At 31.2% G+C, this 23,678-nt stretch overlaps 1 protein-coding gene across 1 annotated transcript; it reads left to right on the forward strand.

The window, feature by feature from the left end:
* The first annotated feature begins 2,815 nt into the window (after nt 1–2,815).
* LOC134705502 (uncharacterized) lies at nt 2,816–19,176 on the forward strand. The gene is made up of 10 exons (XM_063564220.1): nt 2,816–2,900; nt 11,069–11,121; nt 11,433–11,495; nt 12,305–12,389; nt 13,062–13,133; nt 13,836–13,985; nt 14,986–15,018; nt 16,397–16,549; nt 18,477–18,498; nt 19,163–19,176. Exons 1-10 carry the CDS (start codon nt 2,855–2,857, stop codon nt 19,167–19,169), a joined length of 684 nt encoding a protein of 227 aa, XP_063420290.1. The 5' UTR covers nt 2,816–2,854; the 3' UTR covers nt 19,170–19,176.
* Nucleotides 19,177–23,678: the final 4,502 nt, after the last annotated feature.

A 23,678-nucleotide genomic window follows, 5' to 3' on the forward strand; every position in this document is an offset into this window, starting at 1 on the left:
AACGAATGGACAAGAACCGTTATATGCCTGACTTGGTACAGGCATTTTCAAATGTAGAAAATGGTGGATTCAACCAGGGTTTAAAGCGCTAAATCTCTCACTTTGATGACAGTCTCATCAAATTCAATAGATGTCTTCTGTCATATATAAATGCATTTGTTATTAAGATTATTATGTGTTGATTACAGATCCTTGATCATAGTTTCGGTAAACATTATTTGCAAAGTTTTGACAATTTCAAGACAATTAACAATCAAAGTACTAAAGAACTGAAAATCGGATGACCACAAGTTCTTGTGGATGGTCAAAACCACTTGTATCAGAAAAAACGTCACAGATCTCTTTACATATGACTAAGGTAAAGGCGACAGCAAATTTGATTTATAGATCTTTGGATTTTTCCGCTCCTGTTTTTTTCGAAATCAAGTTTTCAACAACAAAAAAATACTACCGCTTCCGAATTTTTTTGGTATTCATGCCGCTCCAAAATTAGTCTTGCCGTGATTTTTTTTCTCACTGACGCTTTTTTTTATATAATATAATCAAAGCTGGGTTCAAACGCACGTGTGATCAATCAATAAAAAAGTGAAAGGAAATATAAAAATCAAAATGTCAAGCCATCAGTTGTTGTGGTTTCGGCTCAATGCCGAGGAAAGGCGTTCATTAAACAAACATCTGTCCGTTGTTTGTCATCATTTACACATCTTTAATTAAGCCAAAAGGGTAAAGTCTGTCAATATTTCGTTTGATGCTCCGTTGGTATGATATGATATCAAACACATACAAATTCGTCAACATTCGTCTGCTTCACCTCTCATAGTTACTCTGACGTCCAACGGCTGTTTTGCCAGACAAGCTTGGGCTGAGGCTTGTCTGGAAAAACAGCCGTTCGGCGTCAGAGTAATTTCGAACTTCACCTATCAATGTTTGCACTGACTGACATGGTTATTTCTGTGTTGGTAGAGTTAAACTGTAAATTTATGAATTTTGAAATAGATAGAACACCCTTAAATCCAAGCAATAATTTAATTGAATCACCAACAGGTCCTCCCTAAAAAAAATTGTTAATGAAAAACAATAGAACTTCCTTAAAAACCTAAAGCAAAATCGTGTGAACAGGACAAGGAGAAATTGATAGGACCAGAGAAACTGTTGTATGACCTCATTGACCTGGCTGGTACTATAGAGTAAAGGTGGTCTTCAGAAACTTTAGAATCAGGGACAATTGTGCACAATAAACTTAAAAATGTTTGGTGGTATATTGACCACATCCATAAAAGACTGCAATTTACTATGAAATATGTCAAAATCCTCAAAATTTATTCATTCCTAGAGTGCATTTGATGAGAACACATATCCTTCTGTTTGTCTTTCAGTTTTCAAGCACAGTTCTTAATATAACAATAAGGAGATGTAGTTAATTGCCAATAAGACAACTATCCACCAACATTCAAAAGAAGTAGATGTAAGCAATTATAGGCAACCAAAAATTCTTCAACCATGAGAAAATCACATGTTTTGTTAGGACCTTTCCAGAATTAATTGTAGAGGGGGCAAAAGGCACCTGTATTAAAATTTAATGGGTGGTGGGTATTTAAGAAAGATTGCTTGAACATTTAAATGAAATATCCAATTTAAAATGTATGCATGGTCAATGATGGTGGGGTCAAATAAAAAGTGCCTTCCTTCCCTCCCCCATTCATTTATTTATGGAACAGCCCTTGGTGGAATTTAATTGAACCTTAAGCATTGTCAAAAAAGGCTGTTCATTAAAATGTTTCAAACTGAAAGTATCAGTTTATGAATTGTTATGTGATTTGCATGCTATTTACATGTGTGAAGGTCATTGGTATTGCAATTTCTAATTCACGTATAAGAGTTTTTTTCAAATATTTTCTTTTGCAAGGTGAAAGAGTCTACAGTTGTTTGCTTAGAGTCAGAATAATGTATTCAAATGGGATAAAAGGCCTTATGCATCAAAACATCAGTGCTTTTCCTTCTTATTCTGTTTGATAAAACTGGCATGTAACACTTTAAAAAAAGTCATCGCTCGCTCCTCTTGCAGACCACTCGCCTGTCAAAACCACATTTTCAAGAAAACTACAAAACATTTTCATATTTTTAATTCATGTTGTAAACAATTTATCAGTATTCACCGAAGCGATGTGTTTTTATCAAACGATAAGGAATGTTATTCTGCACTCGTTTATGTGCGCGTATTTATCATGTTTATAGATCGGTTACCAACCCAAAACTTATTTACTTAATGGAAATCTAGGCGATAGCAATACATCGGAATGACCTCAATGTCACCGCGATGTAAAATGGATTGACATATTGTACCGACACTTGTCCCATTGTGTGAAGACCTTTGTGTTGACTTTGAATGTCTTATAAGTGTCTGATTATTGAATCCTTGACATGCTTTGTCTAAATAAAAAGCGTTCATGGTCATGTCCTATATAGATACTTACCTTATTAATTTTATTTTCTCCATAGACTGTTCATTTAACAGATTAAAATAACATTTAAATAAATGACAGTTTTTTTCAGCGGAAAATAATATGTAATGGACCCTGCACAACATTTGGAATTAAAAATATGAATTAAAGGCGACGTGATTTACTATTAATTAAGCCAGCAGAACCCAAAACACATATTAAAGACGTTTAGAAAATATGGTATTAAAACATGCAGTCGAATAAACAAAAACACTCTTTATTTCTGTCAATATCCAGTTAATGACGATAAGAAGCTATATTGGAACAAATACTTTGAGGCCAAGGTTTATCAAAATCACGACTTTGTTGTAGTTATTTGGACTACTTTTCACAGTTAAGTCCCCTTACTGTTTATGATGGCTGTCCTAATTGCCTTTTGTCTTTCCATAGCTTTTCTTGGTAAGTATTTTCCATAAAGTCTTTAATTAGCGGCTTATGTAAGAATGTAGAATGACATGGTACCTATATCAGCAGATCAACACATATTAATTTCGGTGTTGGTAATCATTTCAGGATACAATATGATATATAATTGTCTTTCGTGTCCTTGTGAATAAGCTATTTTTCATTGTATACTTTAACTCAACTAATTAAGATACAAATGATATAATGGGGCGAGTTAATTTTACAAAAAAAGTAAATCTAACACTGTCGCATTTTAGACTGCCCTTTTGATGCAAATAAGTTGATAAGTTTATGTTCTACATCCACCCTAGTGTTTTTTTATGATTTTTATCCACAAAATAATAGACCACTTTGAATTCGAGTTTGTCAGTCACCAGAGATAACTCGTGAAATATGCACGCCCTTATGACGTCATTTTCTAGATAGAGGGGATCGCTTGTATCCTTGCACAATAAACATTCATCAAGCGTCTTAGTTATCGTCATTGTGCAGGATAAACTAGAACTAATATTTGTTCTGTAGGTACTTAATCACAATTCTCTTATGACAGCCGTGCTGAAAGACAATAATTATTATGAGAATTCAATTTGCCGAATGATTCGTGTAATATAGCTTTATAGCTTTCCAACCACTCGCTCAACATTGGAACAGAAGTGACGACGCCTCTAAACGCACGAATGATGTTCACTAAAACCAAAGTTTTGGATTGAAATGCATCGAACTCGAAAGTTGTCTATTTGTTTTGATGACAAAAGCGAAGTTGAACTTGTTAAAATATTTACAATTTGTTAAAGCAAGGTTGGCATAAACTCGCCATAGACTGTAGGGAATTTTACGTAAGACAGGCGTATATAAATCACTCACAAAGAAAAATGTTTTAGACATTTTTCAAAAAATTTTAATAAGAAAAGACGTAACAAGTTAAAAATAACTTGCAACATGTGCAATACATAATTTTGAAGATAGTATTTCTATTGCAATAGATAAGTTGATCAGATATATGAAGATATAATTACAATAATACAAATGTATCAGTTCGCTATTTTCAACATTATTATTAATCAAAACTCTTAACACTATTTATATGCTGTGATGAAAATAAGGATTGCAAAAGCCTGGATTCTCATAAAAAAAACACAATCGAAAAAACTGTTATCAAGTTTTGGACCTTGATATTATAATGTTTCATGGTAATTTTAAATCTAAAATATGTGAAAAAAAGTGATGGCTTTTTGTATCGTTAATTTGTTTTTGAGGCGATAATTGCTTGGCTCCTTGGGAGGAAGTATCTATAGGTTAAAGGCATTATTTTTCTTTCAAATTCAGGTATTTAATATGTGGAATAAATGTGTTACACATTTTACAAAATGTCATAAAAAATTTAAAGGCATTTTACAAAATGCATATAAATTATAATATAGAATGAAATGAGGACAGAAACTGAGTCATTGAAAAAATTGAACAGAGCAGTTGACACGGCGCAAAACTGGAGAAGGGCTCGGTTGAACATCGTCCTTCCCCAGTTTCTCAGCCTCATACAAAAAGTTGATATTTTCCTGACATTGACCTTATGTTGTATATCAGTAGCACACAGCTTTTGCGTGATGCTTTATCACTTATATATTTATGATACGAACATATTTTATAGGAGTAAAACTACGAGAGAGGGGTCTGCATACCTATTATAGTTTGTTTGACTTAATCTTTAGTTGTCCATATTGCGAACAAAAAGTAAACTCACAAAAGTACTGAACTCCGTGGAAAATTTAAAAGCGATTTTTTTGACTGTTTTTATCCGTTTTCCTTTTTTTGTACTAAGGCATTTTCAATTAAAAAAGAAAATGTGGTTAGATTGCCAATGTGACAACTCTGTTCACAAGACCAACGAAACACAAAAATTAAAAACTATATGTCTCCGTCTGCCCTTTAACAATGAACAATACCCGTACCGCATAGTCAGCTGTAAAAGGCCCCGGAATGACAAATTCATTTTTTTTATTTATGCATTTCGAAAAACTAAGGATGTTCTTGTCCCAGGAATAGATTATCGTAGCCGTATTTGGCACAACTTTTTAAAATTTTGGATCCTCAATGCTCTTCAACTTTATACTTGTTTGGCTTTATTACTAATTTGATCTGAGCGTCACTGATGAGTCTTGTATAGACGAAACGCGCGTCTGGCGTACTAAATCATAATTCTGGTACCTTTGATAACTATTTAATATTCCTTTCGCGTTTTCTGCTTTTTATCATCTTTCAAAAGTGCGCAAATAGTTTTTATTTTCATGATACTAAGCTTTATATTTCATCAAATGCAATGGTTTATTAGAAACGACTGCTACTAATTTGTCATTATTTTTTGGCATATTCAATATGTTGTGTCCTCTTATATTTGATGCATTTCCCTCAGTTTTTAGGTTGTTACCCGGATTTTTTTTTTCATTCGACTTATGAATAACGAACAGCGGTATACTCCTATATTGCCTTTATTTGTGTTACAAATGGTCTTACCAGTAGCTATTCAACTACATGAAGAAAAACCCTTTAGCTCAATATACTCAAAAGCATGTTTTTTGAATGGATAACGAATACTATGATTTCAAACGAAAAAAAACATTTAGAAGATATCTGTATTGTACTTTAAGCTTGACCTCCATAAAACATAGATTTTAATGTCACAAACTGACTTTACCTAGCGACGCATAGCGGAGCTAGGTTAACTGATATTTCCGATAATAAAATCTGTTTTACGAAGAAGAAGCTTAAAATACGATACTGTCATCTCCATTCTAATGTTACATATAAAAATAGAATCCATTAAATAGAGGTTTTGGCTTTAAAATGCCATACATGAAAAAAGTCCGTGAAACTGTTCTATTATAATTTTGAAATACTTTAAAAGACAAAAATAGTTTACTGGCGATCTGTGAATCTAAATAACTTCTGGATGATTTTAAATCTCGATCTTTAATAGTTTTTGACAGAACTTTTGATTTTTAAACCATGTACACCACAATTCCCATGTGAAATTATAATTTTGAAAATACTTTGAACGACAAAATTATTTTATAATTCTTTCTGTGTGACGTTACACTCAACTTTACACTGAGAGTTGATGTGAATGCAGTAAACAGACTTCAAATATTTCGATCCTTTATGGGTTGTTTTAAAATACATATAAGTAAGCAATGAAGGTGGTTGTTAAATTTTATAGATGCTGTTTGTGCTCCTTTGTTAATTTTTTGTTTGTTTTTGTTCTAGTTGAGTCTGTGACACAGTGTTGACTACTGTACCCTATTTAAACAACTTAATTTTTTTTTACCTATTATGTCTGTTTTGTTCACGCATCGTTGTAAATATAATGAAAATTGATGCAACGACATACAAGTGAGAGGTTTAGAACTATAAAACCAGCTTTAAAGGGGCACTAGCTGTCAAATTCATGGTCACCGATTTTACTCAAATTTTCATATTTAATTTATAATAATGTAAAACATTTATCCAAATTATCAAAGGTGTGAAATAAACAGTTAACAGAGCATAACGTCTATAATATGTAGCTTCGTTTCGTGTGTATTTTAGTCTAGACTCCATCTAATTAAATATCGAGTTGACCTCAGATGACCATATAAGCGATGTAAACATAAATATACTAATGATTAGATATAAAGAGATTAAGCCAACACGTGCATTAGAATTTTAATAGGTCTGTTTAATTTTATTTTATAGATTTGAATATATATGTTTCTAGTCGTTTTTACATGTAGAAGAAAGATTTTTAGTGGATCGAATCAGTCATCAAATAATTTACCTTAGTTTCACTTTCAATGTTGACATTCCTTTTCGTTAAATAAACAGTACACGTACAAAGCATGCGTTGTCCATCTCTAGTTAAGGGGTTAAATTGAATTTCACATGAATACGGATTTAATGAGGTCGACTGTTTCACTTGCAAGTGAAACAGTCATTATCAATATCATTTAATTAAATTTGATAAAATTGAACCATTTTGACTGCTAAAAGCGAATTAATATTTCACTATTTCACTTTTATTATTGATTGAACAAAAACAAATCATACATTATTTTTTATGCATCTCGTAGCTAGTGCTCCTTTAGTGCACTATTTTCTACATTTAAAAATGCCTGTACCACGTCAGGAATATGACAGTTGTTGTCCATTCGGTTGATGTTTTTTATCATTTGATTTTTGCCATTTGATTTGGGACTTTCCGTTTTGAAGTTTCCTCGCAGCTCAGTATTTTTGTGATTTTAATTTTTGAATCGTGTTCGTCATCTTAGCAATGTCATATGTATACTTCCGATGTCAAACATAAACACTAGACGTACGTATATATCGTTTTCGTACGCTTCTGAATTGGTTCAATATTGACAACAACAAAAAAAGATTCTGGACACAAAATGTTACAGCAATGTTTATTATTTGAGAAAATACATACAAAAAAACACCGATTGGAATTCAAAACGGTTCCTTCTGAGTTACGGGCTGGTAGAACGTAGAACCGAACCCTCAAACTATGTATCAACGTCTAATGAAAAGTATTGTAAGAAACGAATTGCATTGAAATGTAGAATATCATAATCGGTTTGATCGCTTGACCTTCATAAAACATAGATTTTAATGTCACAAACTGACTTTACCTAGCGACACATAGCGGAGCTAGGTTAACTGATATTTGCGATAATAAAATCTATTTTACGAAGAAGAAGCTTAAAATACGATACTGTCATCTCCATTCTAATGTTACATATAAAAATAGAATCCATTAAATAGAGGTTTTGGCTTTAAAATGCCATACATGAAAAAAGTCCGTGAAACTGTTCTATTATAATTTTGAAATACTTTAAAAAACAAAAATAGTTTACTGGCGATCTGTGAATTCTAAAAACTTCTAAATAACTTCTGGATGATTTTAAATCTCGATCTTTTTCTGAAATAGTTTTTGACAGAACTTTTGATTTTTAAACCATGTACACCACAATTCCCATGTGAAATTATAATTTTGAAAATACTTTGAACGACAAAATCATTTTATAATTCTTTCTGTGTGACGTTACACTCAACTTTACACTGAGAGTTGATGTGAATGCAGTAAACAGACTTCAAATATTTCGATCCTTTATGGGTTGATTTAAAATACATATAAGTAAGCAATGAAGGTGGTTGTTAAATTTTATAAATGCTGTTTGTGCTCCTTTGTTAAATTTTTTGTTTGTTTTTGTTCTAGTTGAGTCTGTGACACAGTGTTGACTACTGTACCCTATTTAAACAACTTAATTTTTTTTACCTATTATGTCTGTTTTGTTCACGCATCGTTGTAAATATAATGAAAATTGATGCAACTGTCATACAAGTGAGAGGTTTAGAACTATAAAACCAGCTTTAAAGGGGCACTAGCTGTCAAATTCATGGTCACCGTTTTGACTCAAATTTTCATATTTAATTTATAATAATGTAAAACATTTATCCAAATTATCAAAGGTGTGAAATAAACAGTTTACAGAGCATAACGTCTATAATATGTAGCTTCGTTTCGTGTGTATTTTAGTCTAGACTCCATCTAATTAAATATCGAGTTGACCCCAGATGACCATATAAGCGATGTAAACATAAATATACTAATGATTAGATATAAATAGATTAAGCCAACACGTGCATTAGAATTTTAATAGATCTGTTTAATTTTATTTTATAGATTTAAATATGTATGTTTCTCGTCGTTTTTACACGTAGAAGAAAGATTTTTAGTGGATCGAATCAGTCATCAAATAATTTACCTTAGTTTCACTTTCAATGTTGACATTCCTTTTCGTTAAATAAACAGTACACGTACAAAGCATGCGTTGTCCATCTCTAGTTAAGAGGTTAAATTGAATTTCACATGAATACGGATTTAATGAGGTCGACTGTTTCACTTGCAAGTGAAACAGTCATTATCAATATCATTTAATTAAATTTGACAAAATTGAACCATTTTGACTGCTAAAAGCGAATTATTATTTCACTATTTCACTTTTATTATTGATTGAACAAAAACAAATCATACATTATTTTTTTATGCATCTCGTAGCTAGTGCTCCTTTAGTGCACTATTTTCTACATTTAAAAAAGCCTGTACCACGTCAGGTATCAGACAGTTGTTGTCCATTCGGTTGATGTTTTTTATCATTTGATTTTTGCCATTTGATTTGGGACTTTCCGTTTTGAAGTTTCCTCGCAGCTCAGTATTTTTGTGATTTTAATTTTTGAATCGTGTTCGTCATCTTAGCAATGTCATATGTATACTTCCGATGTCAAACATAAACACTAGACGTATATATCGTTTTCGTACGCTTCTGAATTGGTTCAATATTGACAACAACAAAAAAAGATTTTGGACACAAAATGGATCTGCTTACCCTTCCGGAGCACCTGAGATCACCCCTAGTTTTTGGTGGGGTTCGTGTTGTTTATTCTTTAGTTTTTCTATGTTGTGTCATGTGTACTATTGTTTTTCTGTTTGTCTTTTTCATTTTTAGCCATGGCGTTGTCAGTTTGTTTTAGATTTACGAGTTTGACTGTCCCTTTGGTATCTTTCGTCCCTCTTTTACAGCAATGTTTATTATTTGAGAAAATACATACAAAAAATACCGATTGGAATTCAAAACGGTTCCTTCTGAGTTACGGGCTGGTAGAACGTGGAACCGAACCCTCAAACTATGTATCAACGTCTAATGAAAAGTATTGTAAGAAACGAATTGCATTGAAATGTAGAATATCATAATCGGTTTGGCTTACTGTGAATTGTCTTTTTGCTTATCAGATTGTTGAAGTGGATGAATTAGAATCTCTATCCGATTTTAACAAGAAAACAATTATACTGTTGAAGCGAATACTCAAATCGTTGCATTATAAAAAAGACATGGCCACGGGCTGACTGGTGTAAAGATATATTGATCTACATAATCAAAATAAATATTTAAGCGTGGAATCTACTTGTCTGTGTGGGACGAATTAATCCTAATAATATTTGAAAGGGGATGTTATATCCTATGCCTTTTGAAGGGAAAGTGTCACGCACTGAACATTTTGAACACTTTGACGGATTCGTAAGAGACAACTTTTCTATCCCTTTCTAAAATAACCTCATTTTCTACAGAACATCGGATTTCCTGCCCTTCATCCTGTATCTCAATAACATACTTGTTTTAAAGCACATCAAATTTAACTATTTTATTTATTTTACATATTCAAAGTTTGGCATTTTATAAGTTGTATAAAATTATAAAAAAGAAGATGTGGTATGATTGCCAGTGAGACATCTATCCACAAAAGACCAAAATGACACAAACATTAACAACTACAGGTCACCGTACGGCCTTCAACAATGAGCAAAGCCCATACCGCATAGTCAGCTATAAAAGGCCCCGATAAGACAATGTAAAACAATTCAAACGTGAAAACTAACGGCCTTATTTATTTAAAAAATTGAACGAAAAACAAATATGTAACACATAAACAAACGACAACCACTGAATTACAGGCTCCTGACTTGGGACAGGCACATACATAAATAATGTGGCGGGGTTACGTCACTTTTACGAAAAACACTAAATAGAAAATACCTAAAACAAATACACTTCGCAGGGTTTATTATTCTCTTCATTGTAGTGACGTCTCATATTCCAATGATAGAAATGACCGTTTTTCATCATAGAAATGATATGGGAATAAAATAGTCAAAAATTGTTTTTTCTGTATTCTGTAAAGATTGTGATGTTGTTAGAAATTAGCACTGAAATACATCTAAAAGTTTTAGGGATTAGGACGGCATAATCTAATCTAAGCAGGTCGGTCCTTGTTTCGCTTGTTATTCTTTGTTTATTATCTATAACAACCATAGAGTTAAAAGAAATACAAAAGACACTAAATGGATTTCCAAAGTAAAAATAATGACAATTTTATGGCAAAAATTCAAAAACGAGGAAAACATAAGCAACAGTATATGAATTACAACATAGAAACCAAACAATGAGCACCACAATCACCTACGACATCCGAATGAGATAGCAGGAGTTAATTAAGGCTATGCAGATTCTTTTCCATGCTTACCAAAAAGAATTAAAACTAAAATTTAATAAACAATGTTCCTATTTTTACAGTTCGGACAAGTACGTCACTGTCCTGTTTCAGTGAAACCTGTATTCCACCCATGGTATGTTTTTATATTGGATACATCTGAATAGGTTTTATTAACAAAATGTAAAAATAATTATAAACAAATAAAGTTTGACATGTGCATTTTTAAGTCCACTTAAAATATAATCGAAGAATTACATTTGAATTGTTATAATGAAAATAGTTGAAAATAACTTTGATCGCATTTGTAGAAATATTTTAAGAAATCGTTAATACATGTTCTTTTTGTTCCATTGCTGTTGATAAATATATGTGATGTAAAATACTTAAAATTAGATCAGTGGGTGCATGGTTCGATAAATTGAAACTGAAATTTGATCTTAACAGGTATGCAAGGTAGAGTTTTCACATGGATACCCACACGGTGGAAGCTGCGACCAACAGCATCAGGTTAGTTCTACCGGAATGTAATTACTAGTATGTTGTTCTGTTCTGTACTCACACAACACAGCTGTTCTATACAGAAGTATTTTTTTTGTTTTTTGAAATAAACAAAGTAAGAAAATAGCAATGAGACAATCAAATTTCGGCGTTGAATAGACAACAAATTTGCGAATTGAAAAAACAAACAAACAACAAATTAAACGCATAAGAGATACATGGTTTCTATTTTTTTTGTCATATTTTAGTGGCATATTTAAAAGTGAACTTGCAGTATGTAACATACAGTTTTATTCATTACTATAACAGTCTTTTTAACTGCATGCAAGCCAATACAAAGTTTTAATCATTCGAGGTTTATATAATACACCTCATTCTCATTAAAAAAATCTTCATTTCAACAATGGTGTTTTAAATTTAAAGATGTAAATCTGAACAGATAATGGGTCGATTTTCGACTAGGAAATAGTACTTTGTAATTTTAACGGTTTGAATCTCTTCGGGTGAACTGGAAATTTTTCAGTTATCCGAATATTAATTATATTATGCAACACAAGCAATGAATACCTGCATAACTATACCATCAAGCACTTACACTATACATAATTTGTATTGAGTGTATAACAAGATACTCAAATGAATGTAAATTAAAACATGTCAGGCCTTTTCATTCTCATCTACGTTTGCCTCTTAAAGATCTTTCGAAAGCAAAACTTATATTCATACTTAGATGTGACTTTAACTGCTATTTGTCAAATATATATTATTTGTACTATATGTTAGCTATATTGTTCATTTTTTTTTACAAAATACCATAGCATGGACATCATCCCATATGTGAAAATTCATTTCCTGACCATGGACATTGCCATTGTGATGATCAATCCTGTATGAGCCGTGTTTGTAAGTCTGCAATACAAAATCACATTAGCTTATCAAGTTTACAGCAATATTTTTTAATATTATCATACAAGCGAGAAGTTTGGTTAGTCATAAAACCAGGTTCAAACCATAAGGAATATGGCAGATGTTTTTAAATTGTTTGTTTTATGTATGTTGGCACCCCAAAAAGTTCAAAACATTTAGTGCTTACTTTCAAAACTCTTCAATTTTTATTTCAATTGTCAAAAAAGGTTTGATTAGTCCATAATAATTCTGTATTTCTTACTTGTTTTATTTGTTTTAGGGAAGATAATATATCATATATAAACCAATATTGAGAATAGAACAGAATTTGTTAATTTACGTATCAGAGTTTATTTAAATACAACGGTGGTATCAATACAAAATCTTCACCAAGTTAAATTGAAAGGAACCCATTTTCATTGGGTTTTTTAACCGGGCACAAATAGCAAATGGATTCATAAAACAAAATCTTTTAAAATTAAACTTGTCATAACCAACAACTATCTAACTTGAAATTTAATTTAGTTGAAATTTTTCGCTCTTTTTCTCAGCATACACATATTTGACATCGAGAAGACTTCTCTTTTTGAGTTTGGTTGTCCACTTTTTGTAACCATAGTAATTAATATTTTTCTATCGCAATGTAAATCAATGTAATGGATTTTGTAGATGCGTTGACGACTCCAAGTCTCATTCCCGTCACAACAGCTGTACCTACAGTTACAACTTCAACAACTCAAGGTGACCATTATATGTTTATAAATATAAATAACTATTTAAAATGCTAATGCAGAGATAATGCATGTTAATTATCATAATTTGTTTCAAATCAAATTCACACATCATGTATTTTTTTCCCGGTTTCTTATAGCTAAATCGCTTTTAAATTGACACAGTGCTCTATATTTAACTCAATGTGCAGGCGTTATGGCTCAACATTGCTGATTACTTAATATGATACATTTTACCACTATGTGGATTTGCAATATGTAGTTTGCACCAATGTTGCTCGAAACCTATATATTGGTAAAAACTACGCAAAAATGTAAATCTAAAGAATAACTTGAAATGAATCAAGTTTTATATAAGCATAAAAGGAGTAATTGAAAAGTCATCGAGATAGTACCAAACTAGCCAATCAAAGAGGACATTCAAATACATCATACAACTTTTACAATGTCAAATTGACATCCAGTTTTCAGTAAAAAAAAGTATAGCAAAAATACAAAACTTCAAGGGTAATTACAAAAGGACTTCCACTAGAAACTCGACAATATTTGAATAACCAAACAAAAATAGCAAATCAATTACAGTTACATGTTCAAAAGATTAGACTCGCTACCTGGATTTTACTCTACTTTATAGTACAAATAAAATTATTGTATTATTCGATTAAAGGCTGAAATTAATTAAGAATAAATTGATATTGTTGTGTTGTTATAGCACCCGTTGTAACCTCCTGTATGGATAATGAGGATGCATCTTTCAATTGTAAGACATATCAAGATAATTATGCCATGTGTCAAGCCACGACAGGAACACTGAAGACAATAGCAAGCAACAGGTGTCAGAAATATTGTGGTTTGTGTGGATGTAAGTACATGTGTATTATACTATTGTAAAACGAAGGACTAGATAAAGAAGAAGTGTTGTGTTTATATATTGGTGAAGTTCTAAGATAGACATGTGGTGATTACTTTCATATATGCATTTTTTCACCTTGAATGCTTTTCTATAATTTTATGTGACGATAAGTGTTCCTGTATTAGTTTTAATAACACAAGACACTCATAGCCACATATCAATACATAAAACAATTAGTGGTCAATATTCATAAAAATGCAGAACTTACAAAAAAACACAATTCAGCAGACCTGACAGGGTAGATAGATGATCAATAAATAGATAAGTAAAATGAAAAGCAAAACAGAAGGTAAGTATCATGCTACAAATTGCTCCAATTGATGTTCATGTAATTTTACAATACACAGAGTAAAGAGAGAGTAAAGTTGTAGGTCATATATTACGTGTTGTTTTCAATTATTTACATCACTGGGTCGATACCTCTGCTCCTCGAGGGTATCATCAGCTCAGTAGACAGTATTTTGGTACTGACATGATTTAACAAACTTTACTAAAATTGTCCGTTTATAAATTTTGAAATTATTATGAAACTAAGGTTTCAACTCCCTCAGGTAAAGTTGGCTTTTGATGAATTTGGCTATTTATTTTAGGTATTTTTGACATATCACTCTTCAACTCATCAGCTCAGTAGTCAGTACTTTGGTACTGACATGATTTAACAAACTTTACTAAAATTGTCCGTTTATAAATTTATAAATTATTATGAAACTAAGGTTTCAACTCCCTCAGGCAAAGTTGGCTTTTGATGAATTTGGCAATTTATTTTAGGTATTTTTTACATATCAGTCTTCAACGATTTTTAGTTTTTTTTACATCTTCGGATTTCAAATGATTGCTTTTGAGCGTTTCTGATGAAGGTAAATCCAGAAAAGCGCTTCGGAAGAAATTATTTAACGTGTTGTTTTCAATTTTTCATGCTCATTTACTTTTCTAATTATTTTTTTTTAAGCTAATACAGCACCACCTGCACCAAGTACTACAGGTAAGTTTCTTTGGTACAATAGCTTAATCTTGTGAACTGTTTATAGAGAATTGCATTAGCTACTTACCAGAATACTATACATATCCCTTCTTTATTTAACATTGCGACTGTTCTGTTGTACTTCTCCATGATTCGAATTGATCAATCTGTAATCTTACGTAAATCTTTTGTCTGATTAACTAAAGTACTGCATGTTCTTCTTTTTCTCCGCGTTATTTCAACATTGGCATTCATGGCCCTCTATTTTAGTGTTTTAAAGTTTCAAGTAGTCAATCATATTGTAAAACAAATAAAACAAAATTATAAATTCGATTAGCATATACAAACATGATGATGATCGATTAATTCAGCTTACTTACTTTAATTTTCAAACAAATCCCTTCTGTGAATGAGTTTCATTTCCGGTTAAAATTATAAGCATGCGCAAATGTAAAGCCAAAAAGAGAAATACTTGTAAAAGTGAGTTGTTTTCAGATTTCAGTTCAAATATAAATTAAAAAGTAAAGGTAGAAATATAGTTGCATTACTATTGTTAACAGTTATGGAATAATTTGATTATATAAATAGTTTTGTCTGGGGACAAAGATGTAGTTGATGAATATAAAAAAATCAGATAAATCATAGCATAATAATACATTAGAACCAAAAGCAATTTTAACAGCTGGGTAATATTTATCTGTGAAATGTTATCCGTCTTATTAAATTATGTCATTTATGTTGTTAGTAATCTTTTTATATAAATATAAATCAATATACAAAAAATACGATTCAAGTAAAAATGTCACTATGAATTATATTTAGGAATATATTATATTAATATCTTTTATTGCTCATAAATACCTCCCTTTGATAAATTAAGCAAATTTGTTCTACCCTTGTGAAACATTTTATAATTATAGTCAGGTATATAGCGAGTAACTGACATAGAAGTTAATGGGACTCTTTTTCACAAGGTTCTGTGAAATATGGTACGGCAAATATATACCGGTACATACTATATCCGCATAATACAGTTAGATTTTCACTCCTGTAAAATAACATGCCTGAAAAAAATTACTGTGACTAATTATCCCCAGGATTAAATATGACATAGGAAACAAATAAACCGTTACACAAACATCTCATTTTGTTTTCTCTACCCCTGTATTTTATCAACATCACTTTTTCAATCTGTCGGTATTAAAAACTATCATTCATTTGTTTTCTTTTAAAAACACATGTGCAAAAATATAGTTGTAGGTCTCTACTGGTCATCACGTTACAAAAACTATCCCATTAGATAAAAAGCACTGAGCATATTTCATTTTTCATAAATTGAGTTTGCAATACAGCTTTTTCATATGTATGTGTAAAGTTAATAATTTAATATTTATCATAGCTTCAACTGCACAAACAACGTGTATTGACCATGAGGTGAAGTGTAGTGACCAAGCATACATAAATATTATATGTGCATCGTCACACCAAGCAACGAAAGATTACGCAATAGCCATTTGTCCAAAGTCTTGCAACTTATGCACTGAACATTTTGGTAAGTGAAAATACTAGACTATCTTTAAAATATATAGTTAAGTGCCAATCTGCCCAAGAATGGAGCAATGGTGAAAACATGACAAAAAAGCTCAATTTCACATCAATGTAAGTTCAAAATGAATAAGGGCGCTCAAACATAACATTCGTTTCTTTGTCCTATTCTCAGACTGGTATAACAAGATATAATTTGGTTGAAATGCACTTGTCATTTCCGTTATTTGCTATCATTCTAACTAAAATGTTATCGAGACATTTCTAAATTGATCAGACACATAGAGACGAAAAAACTACTATTTCTAACTTAGGATCCGGATAAATTCGGAAAATGATGGCTAGGTTGCTGGTTTATTTTCGGCCATGTTTTGATACTTTTCTAAAATGCATGAGTTTTAAAATGACTGGCACTTACTTATAAGATATAATTTCACTTATATAAATTCAAATATGATTATTGAAGACCATGCGCTGATCTCAAGATTTCTATTGGTTAAATTTGTCATTTGGTCTTTTTTATATATTATCCACATTTCCGAATTTATATTAACAAGCTTCTCATTGCAGTTGTAATTTAAATATTTTTAAAAATTGAATACAAGTACACCTTGTCATTTTTTTAATACAACTACTGGATATGTAAGACGTTCTGGTAACATTTGGATGGCAAAAGAGAGCATGTTTGACACCATAAAGAGTAGAGTTAATTGTAATACGACGTCAGCAATTTAAGTGTTACTATGTCGTAAAAATGTGTGTCAATTTTGTAGAAATCTCAAAAAGTGATAACGTAAAGGTCTTTAAACATACTACGTATTACAAATGAAATTGTGCAACAAGTCAATTGTTAAACTTGACTTATATTCATGACGTCATTATGCCCTCAAAGTCATTCCATTTCACATAACCCAAATAATCTATATTTGTTTCAGATATTTGGAATAAGGTCATTTTTATGTAACTTCTATATCATAAAACTCTAGAACTGCATTATTGATTTTTTATAAAAATTATGAAATATATTTATAGTCCGGCATATTGTATATACTTTTGTCTAATATTGATGACCGTTTGTTATCAATGAATGTATTTCCTCATTTGTTTCTTTATTTTTGCTATTTTCGTAAAATTGGTACCGATAAAAATTTGTCTTGCAGAAGTCTTTTGGTGAATGTGCGTGTCCCCTACTCGTGTTTGTTTTTTAATTTCCCACATATCCGTTGATTCATTGATGTCGTACAACTAAGATAAAATTTAAATTATATTTTTGAAAATCTTTTTAAAAAACACCAATTTGCAAACGAAGGAATTTACAACGCGCTGTTCTACTTTCTGTTTTCAAAAACATTCGTAATCCTCTGATTTTGTCGTTAGGATTCACATCTTCAAGCATTTGAAAGCTGAAATTTCAATGGCTGATTTAATAATTAATTACCAGAACACAAAGTAGTTCACAGCGCTGTTGTGCTATCTTTCTAGGCGAATCCTGGTCCTATATTTCACCGAATCAGATTGTTTTTACACGTGTTTATTCACTTTTGCTAATTGATATAAAAAAAGAATGAAGGATCATCATCAACATCATTGTGGTAGTAAAACCAACAAAAATAAATCTTACAAACTTGTGTGTTACTGTTGGCGGTCCGTTATTCAACCATGGTAGGAGGTGCAATTATTAAGTAAATAAATCCATCAAATAGTGATGGTAAATCGGAACAGGCATATGGAAAGTTCTGTGAGTATATAGACATCAGTAGTATACCGCTGTTCAAAAGTCATAAATCGATTGAGAAAAAATAACTAAAGGCAACAATAGTGTACTTGCCTACCGCAGTATTATTTCGATGTTATCAAGTCATTATGGCACAATTTACTTTCCTCAAGTGTTTGTAATGAGAAAACTTAATATGAAGATTTTTCTATATTTTCAGCATCTATCAATCCAGGTTTTGGGTAAGTTTTCGAGAAAAGCATTTCATTTTATTTCCTATACAATTCAATATGCAAGTTTCTTAGTATCTATATTTTTTATAATAATCATTGTATATAAAACATCTCGATACGTAAAGTTATTATTTTTTGAAAGATTAAGTTTTACGGCTATTGAAACTAATATAGATAATTCAGAATAAGAAATAGTTTTCCCAAATCAAAGTAACTACAAGCTAGATAATTTAATGCATGCATGAGTATATTTATTACATACATCAAACATCGTTTATTTCTTCAAGTTGTGACATCCGAACAACAAATCGCCAAAATGCGTTATGTTCTTTTTCGTGATGAAATTATTCCATTGAAATATAACAGAACTGGTAGAATTTTGCTTCTGATTATACTGTCATTGTTGGTTCCAAACAGCTGGTTGAAAAGGTAAACAACAATTTTGCTTTACTCCGCCAATTCAGATGATAACGAGCAAATAACAGTACTGATTAACAGGTCTAACAGCCTCCAAGAAAATGGACCGCTCGATCGAAAAAGAAATATTCAAAGCAAAAACCTAGAATCTTTATTATAGAAGAATATTCTTATAGATGGTTTAGACAATAATAATGATAAAAGACTCATCACAATAATTATAATAATCATAAACATTGATTCATCATTATTTCAGGAAATAAAATAAGGTAAGCAATTAGCTTGTATTATTAATAATCGAAAGTGAAATTTATGATATCCTCATTTACACACAACTTTGTTTTCTTTCAAATTTACATCAGTATGAATATTCTATTAATACTATTTAATACCTGAAAATCTTCTTCTGGTTCCTACACATGCATCTGTTTCTGAAATCACGAATTGGTTTATACCTTTTTAAAATCATAAAACCTATGAGGACAAAATAGAACATGCAAACATATACGATCGTTTAAAAATTATTTTCAGATTGGTGGATATAAAATGTACTTGATATTTTCGGTTCTGAATAAGTTATTATTATCCGTGCCATAATCTCTTATCTTTACTTCTTTGGTGCAACAGCTCACTTTTAAGCAAGTAACCCTATATTAGTGAAGTTATAGGAAACGCAAGTCATGAAATACCGTCATACCGCTGATGAAATGTAATTCCAAGAAATTTGCGAGTTCACAAAGTGAAATTGAAATCACCTCTTTAGTCGTAAACCCGAGTTTAAAATCGACACTCAAAGTCAGTTTCTAAATATTAGTTAGGATATTATACTGACTTAACTTGAATTACCCTTTAGCTCAAGTTCATTAAGATAGATGCAGGCATCATAGACAAATTTAAAAGAAGTTAGGTTTTGAATGATAAGGCTAATTCTTTTAATTTATCTGCAGAAGCTTGTGTAGGAAGTTTGTCTCTTGAAAATAAGATATCAAGTACTGAGGCAGGGAGACACAAAAGTTCATTTATATCATATAAATCAGTACACCAGTACCAAACGGACTGAATTCAATTTACAAGAACAACAACAACGTTATAAAATTGTATAAATTTCACACTTTTAATGAAATCAGCTTGATATTGATATTATGATTATACTTACATGAATATGATATTTTACTCTTCTATTTTGTGCTGGAATGTTCTAGATTTCAAACGTTTTGTTTAGTAAAAATCAATTGTTGGATATATATTAAATGTATAAGTTATGTAGAAAAACTTTTTAAGTGACTTACATCGACATAAATTTTAACAAAACGTAAATCTGATGATCTTTTTCTCTTCCAGGATTCGTTTGGAATATGTACAGATCTGCAGTTTTGAATCAAGTTTGGTATAATATGACGAAGAAAAAACCTTTTTTTTCCCCCAAATTTGATAAATAAAATCAATAAAAAAGATGTTTGATTATTTCTTTCAATTTTGTTTTTTTTCAGTTTGAATATTTCTTTCCATTTTTTTACTAGTATTTGTGCATTTATTTATAAATGATGATTTACACTCTTAGACAAGGAAAAAACAGTTTAGCGAGTCAAAGATACATCAGACATCTGGGTCTCACAATAACTGGTTAGCACTAGGCAAAGAGGAAAAAATGTTTTGATCACTATTTTTCCAAGTAAAAATCTAAAATATATTAGGTGCAAATGAGCAACTTTTGGTCCTCAATACTCTTCAACTTCATACTTTATTTTGCCTTTTCAATAGTTTTTAATTCTGGTGTCACAGATGAGTATTTTGCAGACGAAACGCGCGTCTGGCGTATATATGAAATTTTAATCCTGGTATCTATGATGAGTTCATTTAGTAATAAACACTGCAACCACTTCAAAGTATAATACACGTTTCCAACAGATGGTTTTGGCTACGAACCGAGTGTATGTGAACTGCTCTCTGTATAAAGTAAAATCGCAAAAATGTAAAGCGAAAAGTTCCTAATCAAATTACGCAATCAAAACCTCAAATACATCAAACGAATGAATAATAACTGTCATAATCCTGACTTGGTACAGGCATTTTTTATGCATAAAATGATGAATTGACCTCTCTTTTTTGTTTTTTTAAATCTACCAAATGCAAACACAATTTGAAAAGGAGGAAGTCCTTAGATAGTTATCAAAGGTACCAGGATTATAATTTAGTACGCCAGACGTGCGTTTCGTCTACATAACACTCATCAGTGACGCTCATATCAAAATATTTATAAAGCCAAAACAAGCACAAAGTTGAAGAGCATTGAGGATCCAAAATTCCAAAAAGTTGTGCCAAATACGGCTAAGGTAATCTCTGCTAACTTCTTGGGCTGATGATACCCTCGGGGAATTAAGACTCCTAAACCAGTGGCATCCACCCAGTGGTAGTTAATGAATGCATCGAAGATACCAGGAACGATATTTTATATTTACGCCAGACGCGCGTTTCGTCTACAAAAGACTCATCAGTGACGCTCGAATTAAGAAATGTTAAAAATACCAAATAAGGTACAAAGAAGATGAGCATTGAGGATCAAAAACCTCCCATTTGTGTGACGATTGCTTATAGCTCCTTCATATAGACTTAGGTGAGCAACTCAGACAGACAGAATAGGTTAATGTGAAAATAATTGGGATTAACTAAATAAAGCAGTCAAAACTGCAAAAACAAACACACAAATACACAAATTACTGAAAATCAAAATATATTGTTATCATTTACGCTTAAATTTGATTAAATACGGCGAAGGAAGCAACAGGGTATGATTTATTTGTTTATTGAATTATCTACATCTTTTTTATAATTGACAATGATGAGTTACTCATTGTTGCAAATTTTTTGTTCTTTTGTAAGGAATAGAAATGATATCGCGTATTAATTCATGACTCAACACTCTACACACACATCAATACAGATACACATTGTGTATTGAAAGACGTGATAATATCAACAAATGTCAACAGATTGTCACAAGAATCAATCTTATTGAACTTAGTTTTTCGCTCTTATTCCTCGTTTTCGTCCGGTTGTTTATATGTAGTGTCCAGGTTTAACATATAAACACCTGATAGGAAATGAGGAGCAAGTGTGAAAAACTAATTGTAATTATATTGTGTCTCGATAATACAAATTGTATAAACTGTGAATAATTGAGAATTTACACCTAGAAAGAGACTGTCTACGACCTCCACAAAGATAATAAACACTCTTAGTCAACATGGTCAATCTAAAGGAAATTAAGTGCACATATGATAGGCATATGTAATTCTCGCACAATGAAAACACATGGCTATATAATTATTATTATATATCTTAATTCACAAAACAAACTGTCGGTTCTTAACAGAAAATGAGATTAATTTAGGAACCAATACTAGCAAATGATGTGATAATTTTACAAATTTATCATTTTTTTAATTTTCAAATTTACCGGAGCTGGTGTAAATAAATTTAAAAATGTGTCAGTGGTACGAGGCATATATTGTGATCGCAAGACTGTCGTTTCATCACAATGGCCCTATCAATGAGGAATACATTAAATAAGAAAAGAAGATAAGGAGGAAATTGCAACTCTCCATCCAATTCACAATTTTTAAAATAATAACCATTATTGGTCAAATATGTTCTTCAACACAGAGCCTTGGCCCACTGAACAGTAGACTATAAAGGGCCCCAAAAATGGCAAGTGTATAACCACAGGACTGCATCAAAAAGAAAGAAAGAAAAACTTATGTTCAGTTTTACGTAGATCTGCATTTTCGTGGCGTTATTATACAATCATATTTCCTTTCTTTTGTGTATATTATGTTCACACACACTCTTTAAACAATTTACATTAAGAAACATCTGTTGATTGCCATAACCAACAGTCTCGAAAGTTGTATTCAAGAATATGTTCTAGAAGGATTCAAAAGTGATAGAGAATTTCTTTTCTTGGTAACCAAGATATGTCAGATAAAAAAAAATCAAATGAACCACGAAACAATATTTTTTTTTTCATCATTCCATTTTTTGAAGCGATTCTAAAAACCAATTAAGAAACTTTTTTAATGTCAGCGCACACAGAGATTAATCCTAAATGTATGCCAAGAAAGATATATTATGAATAACAACTGCATAAATAACATTTGTTTTTCATAACGCGATATTTATCAAAATTAAAACATATTTTTCAAATTATATGAATGCCATTCGACAGTTGGAAAAAAGCACTGTAAATGTCAAATCAGATGCAATATAGAATTAATGATGAACTACTTATTACAAACACTTTAGATACAATCAAAAGTAAATTGTGGCAACTTTATTCAACATTTGAAATGAGTTTTAGTTCTAGTCAGAAACGGTTGCATTATTTTTTTTCTTTCATGTCAGATTTATATTCTCCTTCGCCTGTTGTTTTATGTGTATCTTTACCTTCTGGGTGCATTTCTGTGTTTTCATGATTTATCATTGATATGATCATAATTATAAACTGTTTAAATAACTTTGAATTAAGTTCGAAATACTCGATTTCCCTTCATTAGTTTAGTTGTAATTTGGAAAGCATTTCGACATTTAGAGTCCTCAAAGCTCTTCAACTTCGTATTTATACTTGGCTTTTGTAACTGTATCATTCGAGTGTCACAGATAAGTCTTTTATAGACAAAACGCGCGTCAGTCGTAAAAAATATTAATCCTGGTATCGATGATGAATTCATAGTGTTGATTTCATCAATGAATAACCTGTTTGTTAATTTTCATGT

The sequence above is a fragment of the Mytilus trossulus genome, chromosome 2, assembly GCF_036588685.1.
Source record: "Mytilus trossulus isolate FHL-02 chromosome 2, PNRI_Mtr1.1.1.hap1, whole genome shotgun sequence".
NCBI lineage: Eukaryota > Metazoa > Mollusca > Bivalvia > Mytilida > Mytilidae > Mytilus > Mytilus trossulus.

Coding starts and splice junctions, on each gene's coding strand:
- LOC134705502 (XM_063564220.1), top strand. CDS start 2,855: ATGATGGCTGTCCTAATTGCCTTTTGTCTTTCCATAGCTTTTCTTG. Junction 2,901..11,068: donor TCTTTCCATAGCTTTTCTTG/GTAAGTATTTTC, acceptor CTATTTTTACAG/TTCGGACAAGTACGTCACTG. Junction 15,019..16,396: donor ACCTGCACCAAGTACTACAG/GTAAGTTTCTTT, acceptor TATTTATCATAG/CTTCAACTGCACAAACAACG.